Source organism: Pseudophryne corroboree, chromosome 4 (assembly GCF_028390025.1).
Source record: "Pseudophryne corroboree isolate aPseCor3 chromosome 4, aPseCor3.hap2, whole genome shotgun sequence".
Classification (NCBI taxonomy): domain Eukaryota; kingdom Metazoa; phylum Chordata; class Amphibia; order Anura; family Myobatrachidae; genus Pseudophryne; species Pseudophryne corroboree.
Window position 1 is genome coordinate 74,586,297 of NC_086447.1, and position 13,607 is coordinate 74,599,903.

A 13,607-nucleotide genomic window follows, 5' to 3' on the forward strand; every position below is an offset into this window, starting at 1 on the left:
AGTATGCTCTCTGTAATGTATATTGGGGGTAATACTGAGTTGATCGCAGCAGGAACTTTGTTAGCAGTTGGACAAAACCATGCGCACTGCAGGGGAGGCAGATATAACATGTGCAGAGAGAGTTAGATTTGGGTGGGGTGTGTTCAATCTGCAATCTAAATTGCAGTGTAAAAATAAAGCAGCCAGTATTTACCCTGCACAGAAACAAAATAACCCACCCAAATCTAACTCTCTCTGCACATGTTATATCTGCCCAACCCCTGCAATGTACATGGTTTTGCCCAACTGCTAAAAAATTTCCTGCTGCGATCAACTTGGAATTACCCCCTAAATTCCCAATCCGTCCCCTTCATTTTACAAACATGAAAGTAAATTTATGTGATATATCTAAACCAAGAACATAAACATAACACTTGTGAATGGACATAAACACACTATTTTTCCATTAGGTTTTTTTTTTAGAGTAAATTAAACCCAATATGTACAAAACTCAGCAAAAGACCCAATTAAAAAACAAAAAAACAATTGCCATGTGTTCTATGATGGCAAACTGCTGTGCTATTTTAAGTGGAGAAAATAGGTTAGAAAAGAGAGAGGAGAAAATAAAAGAGAGCAAATCGAAGGAAGGAAGTGGAAGTCAATAGGAGTTAACAAACCAAAGCACAGAAATACACAATATACATGAGATATAGAACACAAAACAAACTAAAACCTTAAACCCGTTACTCTAGATTACTGTATGACTTATTGTGAATGTAGACCTGGAGAGGATGTATAGTCAATCGGATAAAACGTTGAGAACAGTTCTAGGGAATCATAAATATGATCCTGGACAATAGAGGTGTAAAAATAAAAAAAAGATATCTAAAGAAAAACTCTATAACGATAGTAATAGTCAAGGGCACTGAAACAGATGGGGAGTGTGCTCCTAATAAGGGTAGAAAGTTTTAGGGGTATATTCAATAAAAGTCGGATCCATTCCGAAATGCAGTTGTCGGAATGAACCCAACAACCCCTATTCAATGGACGGCCACTGCTGTCAGCGGCTGCTGATGCACTGAGAGCAGCGGGCAGGAGTGCAGATGGCGGCAGGCGTGAGCGGGACAGCGGCGGGGGTAAGCTGGGCCTCGGGGGGAGCAGAGATCGGCGACCAGTCGGGGGTGCTGGCTGTGGGGGGGGGGGGACATGTCTGCGGCGGCGGGGGAGGTGCTGTCCTATTTTTTAATTGATCTAAGTGGTTTATTCAATTGATGTCGGATCCTTTCCGGCGGAAAGGATCCAACATTTCAGTATTCAGTTTGCGGCCAAATCCAACAGGATTTGGCCATTTCCGACACTGCCAATCCGACTTTTTTTTAAAGTCGGATTAACATTGTCGGAAACTAGGCTAATCCGACAAAACACGTGGATCCGCGGCTAATCCGCCAATCCACGTGTTTTCAGACAAGTCGGAATTTTTAACTTGTCGGGTAAATGGAAGTTTGAATAGGTCGAATCTGGATTCAACCTTAAATTGTCGGAAACTGCCGTTTTTCCGACAAGTCGGGAATTCCGATTTGAATTAAATACCCCTAAGGCAGATTTTTTTTTTTTTTAAAGAAGCATATTAAGTTCAGCTCACACTGTTTCAAGCAGGTCTAGATCAGCAGGGCACAGAGATGACTTATGTATGGCCTCTAAACAAAACAATTGAGCAATAAAACCTACTGTAGCATGGATTTAGTGTAGAGAGGTGCGGTTCTGAAGAAATCCAAATCCACCTGAATTTTTGGACCCGAACTGAACCAAAACCCATTCCAGATCTTTTGAGGAGATCCAATCCGAACATAATCCTAGTTCAGATCTGCCTGCGGTTAGGATTGAAATAAAAAAAATTGGTTTTGGATTGCAAAAATAACATGATCTTAACTGTTTTTATCAATGAGTATTGGTTTTTTTTTCTTATCATTTTTAAACTGAACAAAAACTGACTATGAACCAAAACGATTGAGGGAGGTTTTGCAAAATCAAAACACAAAGATGAATCCAGATCCAAAATTAAAACAATGGGGCTCGCACACTTATCTAATTTAGTGTGGAGCCTTTTCACACAAGACAATATGGATGAAATGGTTCTGCAACACAGCCTTATGAGCCTGCCAAAAAATCATAATCTCTATCTCTGGGGACTGATTAATAGAAAAATATTCTGAATGAAGCTGAGATATCTGCAAGATAACTACCTTATTGCACAAAAGGGACTCATTGAGGCTTCAAAATAAGGAAGAGGTATCAGAAAATATGCTAGCCAATATAAGAGACACAGGGACATGCTATTTTGTTTGTGGGTCATTTTTATAATATGAATTTATATGGCCACCAACCATGTACCAATACTAAATACAATATCTTGTAGAACCTAGGAAGAGTGAACTACTGCAAATTCAAAATGTACATTTTTTCAATTACGTTTCTCTTTATTGTATTTATTTATTAACTTGTCTATTTTCATTCTTCACATGGGTTGTATTATTCATCTGCTATTTAGAATAGGTCAGCATAAGACTAGTCAAAACTGAATATGAAAATATAGTAGAACATAATTTAAATGTCATCGACACGCTAATCCAAAAAGTCTTAAATATATAGGGAAAGAATATATTCAGGCAGACAACTGAGGAGGTGGTACAAAATAGCAAAGGTGATTTGTGCTAAAAAAAAAAACCCCCACAAGTGGATATTTCAATAATAATTACCCAAATAACCGGGAACATGTGTTACAAATATGGAATTTGTATTACATACAAACAACAAAATAAAACATAATTTCACATAATTCAAATAAATTAATGAACAAATTAAGGGGTAATCCCTCAGACTCTCAAAATAAGCAGGTGTTGTAAACTGTAAACTATATTTATGCCATCAAACAGGAAATTGGAGGCAAAGCCCTCCCACCAATGGGCAATTTTTGTGTAAAGCTGACAGAAACTGACATTTGTGGGTCATTTGCCAATGACTTCCGGTTTTTGCACTTCAAAAATCAGAAGTGAAATTTTTATGTGTTCCAATGACCGTAAGTGAAATTTTTATACATTCAAACAACAGGAAGTGATGTTTTTTGCAGTTCATAGAGCAGTAATTTCTGGTTAAATCATGCATTCTGAATCGCAGCAATTTTGCGTCTTTGCATTCTAGGTGATATGGGGACATGCCAAAGTTATTTGTATTCCAACGAACAGACATCTCGTCAACTGGGCTAGCTATACTGGCGCACAAGCAAATACCCATATAGCACAGTTGGTGTCAGAAAATAATTTGTAGGAACAGAACTATTTTAAGAAATGCAGCTTTTCAGAAAGCAAAAAAACAATAATTATAAGCAAATTAAGTTAATTGAGGTAAAATGGTTCTCTGTAAAAAAGAGAACTGATGAGTAAATTAATTCTTTCCTGACTGCACAGGGCTAATTATGTAATTTCTTGTTACACCCTTTTTCATAAGCTACAAACAGTAAAAACCACTTATTACATTATATAATTTTCTTTATGTAGTTTCGCTCATATGATCAGGTGTAACTAGAAATTACATGTGTAGCCTTGTGTGCTGGAAGCCTGCACCAGAAGGGCTTGTAAACCTCAATTAGGGTTGACTCAGCTTGTACAGGACACTTGGCAGAATAACCTCTGGTTATCACCATCCTCTCTTGCATCTAGTTCTACCAATCTTGTGAAATTATTGGCACTGTCTACAGGATGTGATGACATTTTCATCTCCCACAGTATGAGTGGTACATTTTCTCTACTCCCCCGTATGTCTCTAAGACTTGCACATGTGCAGTACTTACGCTGTTTGTGTTCTCCGTCTTTCTCAGTAGATCCAGGTCATCTGTTCCTTTAGTTTTAGGACTCCTAATCATGCAGCAGGTACAATTGCTGTGTGTTTCTTTCTCCATGGCAGGCTCAGCAGACTTGCTGGCACTTGATTCAGTTATGGATATGGCTTCTTAGAATATGTGGTCACACCTACAGTACCTACTCCTTCGTCATTCCTCTGTGTTTTTTTTTATCTGCCTGCCATTCTGGCACCAAGGGGCAGAATTAGTAAAGCTTAGAGAGAGATAAAGTACAAACCAATCAGCTCCTAACTGTCATTTTTCAAAAACAAAAACAAAAAACAAAACGCAGTTGCACTGAGCCCTGATCTCATTTCCTGACTCCTTACAGCTGGAGGATGGGGAAGCAGTTAGCTTCCCGATGAATCAGATCCCGGCGGTCGGAATACAGACGCCGGGAACCCGATTGAGGACACGATACCAGCATCAAAATACCGACGCCAAACGGGATGCCGGCATCAAAATTCCAACAGCCGACATCCCGGTCGTGCTGAAAGCGGGATGCGCTGCCATCCTGCCGCGAGTGTGCGGGGAGGTTAGGTTTAGGCAGCAGAAGGGGGGTTAGCCTTAGGGTGCAAGCACAGGAAGGTTAGGGTTAGAGACTTGGGAGGGAGATTTAAGGACTGAGTAGGGAGGGTTAGGGTTAGGCACATCGAAGGGGAGGTAAGGGTTAAGCACCTAGCGGGGAGGGTTAGGTTTAGCCAGCGGGGAAGGGAGGGTTAGGGCTAGGCACTACCAAGGAAGATTAGGGTTAGGCACCCACAAGGGAAGGTGCGGGTTAGGGTAAGGAAAAGGTGAGGGTTAGGGGGCTAAATGGGGGGCTGTCGGGATTCTGATGGACGGAATGCCACTGTTGGTATACTGAGTGCCGGCGTCCTGTCCATCGGGAGCTCATACTGAACCTGGAGGATGCTAGGTATTGCAGTTTCTAGCACCAGAGGCTACATTACACTAAAACTATTGTTGGTAACTACACATATTTTGTCAACTAACTCCTAGCATCCTCCCTTATCCCTGATGTGTGAGGTAAGTTTAAGGCTTACCCCTGGATCCAGGGAAATATATTGAAAGGAACTTCTAGCCCATTAAAGACTTTTCAGTAATTACTGTAACAAATCCGAATGCTGTCTGGATTCATTCATTAAACAGCCATATTAAAGGTCAGTCTTTCACTAGGTCCAGGACTCACCAGAGAGGTTCTCCGCTCTGCAGCTGGCCGTCTGTTGCTGCTAGAGACAGGCTTTTTTGTTATGTGCATGTGCGACAGACAATCTGTGCATAGTGGGGTCTCGGCAATGGCTGGAAAGCTTAACCAGTGGTGGATCCCCGTTGCCGATCCAGTGACAAACAGCGGCACTCTTACAGTAGTTTACTGCTATTTGTTGAATACGGAAATGAGGACATAACCCCTGTAGCGAGTGCTTAAGAGGTTAAATCTTGTTTAAATGGGGCCCTTAGTTTTCAATATTTACCTGATCACCTGATTACATCAAAAATGGTCAATCTTGCAGCATCTTCTGTTTACATTATATCTGACTGCAAGATCAGTAGGACATAAAAAATATTTGACAATTGCTTGTGCTGTATATGCTTAATGAGTATTTACTTTTGCAATAAAAGATCTATGTTTTGTCTTTTCTTTCCAGGCTTCAGGGAAGACGTTTGCCATGGACCCTGTCACAATTCTACTGTCCATTGCCCTCATCCTATTTTTGGCCTATGTCTATAACAATTGGAATCAACACATGTATAAGAATTTCCCACCCGGACCAACGCCTCTACCCATCATTGGAAATATACACATATTCGACATGGAAAACCCTAACAAAACATTTATAGAGGTAATATAATCCTTCTGTTAAAACAACACTAAATTGTTTACGATATAGTAAACAATTTACTTTTATACATTCTATTTTACCACCAGTCTAGAATTTAAAGAAGAATAACAACATAAAGTGGTTTCAATAATTGTCCCACATTTGTTATACACTGTAGGACAGGCCTGACCAACCTGTGGCTCTCCAGCTGTTGTAAAACTACAAGTCCCATCATTCTTTACCACAGTTTTGATATTAAGGAATGCTAAAACCGTGGGAGGGCATGCTGGGATTTGTAGTTTCACAACATCTTGAGAGCCACAGGTTGGCCAGGCCTGTTGTAGGAGATATTGGAAGAAAGCTGCAGAAATCTGATCATTTGAACCTTGAATAGTAGGCTAGTAGGAGGTTGTAAATGCAGAATGGTAGTTTACGTGTCCTCTTATCCTATGTAAAAATGTACAGCGTTTGCTTACTGTATTATTGAAATGGATCTATCTCATATGGCAGTTTTACACTCTTCTTCCATAATTGTCAAGACATGATACCTTAACAAATCAGAAATTTTACAGATCAATGAGTGTACAAGGGTTGGATTCACAACCATGGAAAGAGTTGTCCCAAATTTCCCTGCACAATCTCAGGTTTTGGTCCTGAAACTAGAGATGAGCGCCGGAAATTTTTCGGGTTTTGTGTTTTGGTTTTGGGCTCGGTTCCGCGGCCGTGTTTTGGGTTCGACCGCGTTTTGGCAAAACCTAACCGAATTTTTTTTGTCGGATTCGGGTGTGTTTTGGATTCGGGTGTTTTTTTCAAAAAACACTAAAAAACAGCTTAAATCATAGAATTTGGGGGTCATTTTGATCCCAAAGTATTATTAACCTCAAAAACAATAATTTACACTCATTTTCAGTCTATTCTGAATACCTCACACCTCACAATATTATTTTTAGTCCTAAAATTTGCACCTAGGTCGCTGGATGACTAAGCTAAGCGACCCTAGTGGCCGACACAAACACCGGGCCCATCTAGGAGTGTCACTGCAGTGTCACGCAGGATGTCCCTTCCAAAAAACCCTCCCCAAACAGCACATGACGCAAAGAAAAAAAGAGGCGCAATGAGGTAGCTGTGTGAGTAAGATAAGCGACCCTAGTGGCCGACACAAACACCGGGCCCATCTAGGAGTGGCACTGCAGTGTCACGCAGGATGTCCCTTCCAAAAAACCCTCCCCAAACAGCACATGACGCAAAGAAAAAAAGAGGCGCAATGAGGTAGCTGTGTGAGTAAGATAAGCGACCCTAGTGGCCGACACAAACACCGGGCCCATCTAGGAGTGGCACTGCAGTGTCACGCAGGATGTCCCTTCCAAAAAACCCTCCCCAAACAGCACATGACGCAAAGAAAAATTAAAGAAAAAAGAGGTGCAAGATGGAATTGTCCTTGGGCCCTCCCACCCACCCTTATGTTGTATAAACAGGACATGCACACTTTAACCAACCCATCATTTCAGTGACAGGGTCTGCCACACGACTGTGACTGAAATGACGGGTTGGTTTGGACCCCCACCAAAAAAGAAGCAATTAATCTCTCCTTGCACAAACTGGCTCTACAGAGGCAAGATGTCCACCTCATCATCATCCTCCGATATATCACCGTGTACATCCCCCTCCTCACAGATTATCAATTCGTCCCCACTGGAATCCACCATCTCAGCTCCCTGTGTACTTTGTGGAGGCAATTGCTGCTGGTCAATGTCTCCACGGAGGAATTGATTATAATTCATTTTAATGAACATCATCTTCTCCACATTTTCTGGATGTAACCTCGTACGCCGATTGCTGACAAGGTGAGCGGCGGCACTAAACACTCTTTCGGAGTACACACTTGTGGGAGGGCAACTTAGGTAGAATAAAGCCAGTTTGTGCAAGGGCCTCCAAATTGCCTCTTTTTCCTGCCAGTATAAGTACGGACTGTGTGACGTGCCTACTTGGATGCGGTCACTCATATAATCCTCCACCATTCTTTCAGTGGTGAGAGAATCATATGCAGTGACAGTAGACGACATGTCCGTAATCGTTGTCAGGTCCTTCAGTCCGGACCAGATGTCAGCATCAGCAGTCGCTCCAGACTGCCCTGCATCACCGCCAGCGGGTGGGCTCGGAATTCTGAGCCTTTTCCTCGCACCCCCAGTTGCGGGAGAATGTGAAGGAGGAGATGTTGACAGGTCGCGTTCCGCTTGACTTGACAATTTTCTCACCAGCAGGTCTTTCAACCCCAGCAGACTTGTGTCTGCCGGAAAGAGAGATCCAAGGTAGGCTTTAAATCTAGGATCGAGCACGGTGGCCAAAATGTAGTGCTCTGATTTCAACAGATTGACCACCCGTGAATCCTTGTTAAGCGAATTAAGGGCTCCATCCACAAGTCCCACATGCCTAGCGGAATCGCTCCGTGTTAGCTCCTCCTTCAATGTCTCCAGCTTCTTCTGCAAAAGCCTGATGAGGGGAATGACCTGACTCAGGCTGGCAGTGTCTGAACTGACTTCACGTGTGGCAAGTTAAAAGGGCATCAGAACCTTGCACAACGTTGAAATCATTCTCCACTGCACTTGAGACAGGTGCATTCCACCTCCTATATCGTGCTCAATTGTATAGGCTTGAATGGCCTTTTGCTGCTCCTCCAACCTCTGAAGCATATAGAGGGTTGAATTCCACCTCGTTACCACTTCTTGCTTCAGATGATGGCAGGGCAGGTTCAGTAGTTTTTGGTGGTGCTCCAGTCTTCTGTACGTGGTGCCTGTACGCCGAAAGTGTCCCGCAATTCTTCTGGCCACCGACAGCATCTCTTGCACGCCCCTGTCGTTTTTTAAAAAATTCTGCACCACCAAATTCAAGGTATGTGCAAAACATGGGACGTGCTGGAATTTGCCCATATTTAATGCACACACAATATTGCTGGCGTTGTCCGATGCCACAAATCCACAGGAGAGTCCAATTGGGGTAAGCCATTCCGCGATGATCTTCCTCAGTTGCCGTAAGAGGTTTTCAGCTGTGTGCGTATTCTGGAAAGCGGTGATACAAAGCGTAGCCTGCCTAGGAAAGAGTTGGCGTTTGCGAGATGCTGCTACTGGTGCCGCCGCTGCTGTTCTTGCGGCGGGAGTCCATACATCTACCCAGTGGGCTGTCACAGTCATATAGTCCTGACCCTGCCCTGCTCCACTTGTCCACATGTCCGTGGTTAAGTGGACATTGGGTACAACTGCATTTTTTAGGACACTGGTGAGTCTTTTTCTGACGTCCGTGTACATTCTCGGTATCGCCTGCCTAGAGAAGTGGAACCTAGATGGTATTTGGTAACGGGGGCACACTGCCTCAATAAATTGTCTAGTTCCCTGTGAACTAACGGCGGATACCGGACGCACGTCTAACACCAACATAGTTGTCAAGGCCTCAGTTATCCGCTTTGCAGCAGGATGACTGCTGTGATATTTCATCTTCCTCGCAAAGGACTGTTGGACAGTCAATTGCTTACTGGAAGTAGTACAAGTGGGCTTACGACTTCCCCTCTGGGATGACCATCGACTCCCAGCAGCAACAACAGCAGCGCCAGCAGCAGTAGGCGTTACACGCAAGGATGCATCGGAGGAATCCCAGGCAGGAGAGGACTCGTCAGAATTGCCAGTGACATGGCCTGCAGGACTATTGGCATTCCTGGGGAAGGAGGAAATTGACACTGAGGGAGTTGGTGGGGTGGTTTGCGTGAGCTTGGTTACAAGAGGAAGGGATTTACTGGTCAGTGGACTGCTTCCGCTGTCGCCCAAAGTTTTTGAACTTGTCACTGACTTATTATGAATGCGCTGCAGGTGACGTATAAGGGAGGATGTTCCGAGGTGGTTAACGTCCTTACCCCTACTTATTACAGCTTGACAAAGGCAACACACGGCTTGACACCTGTTGTCCGCTTTTCTGTTGAAATACCTCCACACTGAAGAGCTGATTTTTTTGGTATTTTCACCAGGCATGTCAACGGCCATATTCCTCCCACGGACAACAGGTGTCTCCCCGGGTGCCTGACTTAAACAAACCACCTCACCATCAGAATCCTCCTGGTCAATTTCCTCCCCAGCGCCAGCAACACCCATATCCTCCTCATCCTGGTGTACTTCAACACTGACATCTTCAATCTGACTATCAGGAACTGGACTGCGGGTGCTCCTTCCAGCACTTGCAGGGGGCGTGCAAATGGTGGAAGGCGCATGCTCTTCACGTCCAGTGTTGGGAAGGTCAGGCATCGCAACCGACACAATTGGACTCTCCTTGTGGATTTGGGATTTCGAAGAACGCACAGTTCTTTGCGGTGCTTTTGCCAGCTTGAGTCTTTTCAGTTTTCTAGCGAGAGGCTGAGTGCTTCCATCCTCATGTGAAGCTGAACCACTAGCCATGAACATAGGCCAGGGCCTCAGCCGTTCCTTGCCACTCCGTGTGGTAAATGGCATATTGGCAAGTTTACGCTTCTCCTCCGACAATTTTATTTTAGGTTTTGGAGTCCTTTTTTTACTGATATTTGGTGTTTTGGATTTGACATGCTCTGTACTATGACATTGGGCATCGGCCTTGGCAGACGACGTTGCTGGCATTTCATCGTCTCGGCCATGACTAGTGGCAGCAGCTTCAGCACGAGGTGGAAGTGGATCTTGATCTTTCCCTAATTTTGGAACCTCAACATTTTTGTTCTCCATATTTTAATAGGCACAACTAAAAGGCACCTCAGGTAAACAATGGAGATGGATGGATACTAGTATACAATTATGGATGGACTGCCGAGTGCCGACACAGAGGTAGCTACAGCCGTGAACTACCGTACTGTGTCTGCTGCTAATATAGACTGGTTGATAATGAGATGTAGTATAAAGAAGAAAGAAAAAAAAAACCACGGGTAGGTGGTATACAATTATGGATGGAGTGCCGAGTGCCGACACAGAGGTAGCTACAGCTGTGGACTACCGTACTGTACTGTGTCTGCTGCTAATATAGACTGGATGATAATGAGATGTAGTATGTATAAAGAAGAAAGAAAAAAAAACCACGGGTAGGTGGTATACAATTATGGATGGACTGCCGAGTGCCGACACAGAGGTAGCTACAGCCGTGGACTACCGTACTGTACTGTGTCTGCTGCTAATATAGACTGGTTGATAATGAGATGTAGTATGTATAAAGAAGAAAGAAAAAAAAACCACGGGTAGGTGGTATACAATTATGGATGGACTGCCGAGTGCCGACACAGAGGTAGCTACAGCCGTGGACTACCGTACTGTACTGTGTCTGCTGCTAATATAGACTGGATGATAATGAGATGTAGTATGTATAAAGAAGAAAGAAAAAAAAACCACGGGTAGGTGGTATACAATTATGGATGGACTGCCGAGTGCCGACACAGAGGTAGCTACAGCCATGGACTACCGTACTGTACTGTGTCTGCTGCTAATATAGACTGGATGATAATGACATGTAGTATGTATAAAGAAGAAAGAAAAAAAAAACCACGGGTAGGTGGTATACAATTATGGATGGACTGCCGAGTGCCGACACAGAGGTAGCTACAGCCGTGAACTACCGTACTGTGTCTGCTGCTAATATAGACTGGTTGATAATGAGATGTAGTATGTATAAAGAAGAAAGAAAAAAAAACCACGGGTAGGTGGTATACAATTATGGATGGACTGCCGAGTGCCGACACAGAGGTAGCTACAGCCGTGGACTACCGTACTGTACTGTGTCTGCTGCTAATATAGACTGGATGATAATGAGATGTAGTATGTATAAAGAAGAAAGAAAAAAAAACCACGGGTAGGTGGTATACAATTATGGATGGACTGCCGAGTGCCGACACAGAGGTAGCTACAGCTGTGGACTACCGTACTGTACTGTGTCTGCTGCTAATATAGACTGGATGATAATGAGATGTAGTATGTATAAAGAAGAAAGAAAAAAAAAACCACGGGTAGGTAGTATACAATTATGGATGGACTGCCGAGTGCCGACACAGAGGTAGCTACAGCCGTGAACTACTGTACTGTGTCTGCTGCTAATATAGACTGGTTGATAATGAGATGTAGTATGTATAAAGAAGAAAGAAAAAAAAAACCACGGGTAGGTGGTATACAATTATGGATGGACTGCCGAGTGCCGACACAGAGATAGCTACAGCCGTGGACTACCGTACTGTACTGTGTCTGCTGCTAATATAGACTGGATGATAATGAGATGTAGTATGTATAAAGAAGAAAGAAATAAAAAACCACGGGTAGGTGGTATACAATTATGGATGGACTGCCGAGTGCCGACACAGAGGTAGCTACAGCCGTGGACTACCGTACTGTACTGTGTCTGCTGCTAATATAGACTGGATGATAATGAGATGTAGTATGTATAAAGAAGAAAGAAAAAAAAAACCACGGGTAGGTGGTATACAATTATGGATGGACTGCCGAGTGCCGACACAGAGGTAGCTACAGCCGTGGACTACCGTACTGTACTGTGTCTGCTGCTAATATAGACTGGATGATAATGAGATGTAGTATGTATAAAGAAGAAAGAAAAAAAAAACCACGGGTAGGTGGTATACAATTATGGATGGACTGCCGAGTGCCGACACAGAGGTAGCTACAGCCGTGAACTACCGTACTGTGTCTGCTGCTAGTATAGACTGGATGATAAATAATGATATAAAATATATATATATATATATATCACTACTGCAGCCGGACAGGTATATATTATATAATGAGGGACCTGCTGGACACTGTCTGTCAGCAGAATGAGTTTTTTAATTTTTATAGAATAAAAAAACACCACACAAGTCACACGACGAGTGTACTTTTTCAGGCAGACAATCACAATATACTATACTGGTGGTCAGTGTGGTCAGGTCACTGGTCACAGTGGTCAGTGGTCAGTCACACTGGCAGTGGCACTCTGGCAGCAAAAGTGTGCACTGTTTAATATGTACTCCTGGCTCCTGCTATAACCTATAACTGCTCCCCAGTCTCCCCCACAATTAAGCTGTGTGAGCACAGTCAGATATTATACATAGATGATGCAGCACACTGGGCTGAGCACAGATATGGTATGTGAGTGTGACTGAGTCACTGTGTATCGTTTTTTTCAGGCAGAGAACAAGAACAGAACGGATTATTAAATAATAATAAATTATAAAACTGCACTGGTGGGTCAGGTCACTGGTCATCAGTCACTAGTATAACTCCTCCTAAGCTCCAGTAAGTAAATGAAGTGTCTCACTCTCACTCTCCTATCTATTTTAATTTCTAAACGGAGAGGACGCCAGCCACGTCCTCTCCCTATCAATCTCAATGCACGTGTGAAAATGGCCGCGACGCGCGGCTCCTTATATAGAATCCGAGTCTCGCGATAGAATCCGAGCCTCGCGAGAATCCGACAGCGTGATGATGACGTTCGGGCGCGCTCGGGTTAACCGAGCAAGGCGGGAAGATCCGAGTCGCTCGGACCCGTGTAAAAAAACATGAAGTTCGGGCGGGTTCGGATTCAGAGAAACCGAACCCGCTCATCTCTACCTGAAACTGTCATATTTTTTAATTGACCAATATTCTATATGCTACAGTTATTTTACAATAGGTGTGATTCTCAGTACATGACCTTATTCTCTATAATTTCTAAGTTATATACTGTACTGTACTGAGTGGACGTAATGGGCTGTACACAGTAGTTAAACGGTAACAACATCCCCTTTTCATGTTATGCTGGTAAATGTAGTGCTTCAAAGTTTGCCTATGACGGGTTTAAGTACACCTGCCCATTAAAACAATTACCCTGGAAACTTTGGCCCTAATTCTGAGTTGATCGCTCGTCGCCAATTTTCGCAGCGCAGCGATCAGGTT

At 43.5% G+C, this 13,607-nt stretch overlaps 1 protein-coding gene across 1 annotated transcript in view; it reads left to right on the forward strand.

Moving 5' to 3' along the window:
- The first annotated feature begins 5,526 nt into the window (after positions 1 to 5,526).
- LOC134908906 (cytochrome P450 2C5-like) overlaps positions 5,527 to 13,607 on the forward strand; it is a 216,387-nt gene continuing 208,306 nt past the window's right edge. Inside the window, exon 1 of the mRNA XM_063915139.1 lies at positions 5,527 to 5,715. Coding sequence (XP_063771209.1) covers positions 5,542 to 5,715 — 174 coding nt within the window. The 5' untranslated portion in view covers positions 5,527 to 5,541. The remainder of the gene's footprint in view (positions 5,716 to 13,607) is intronic.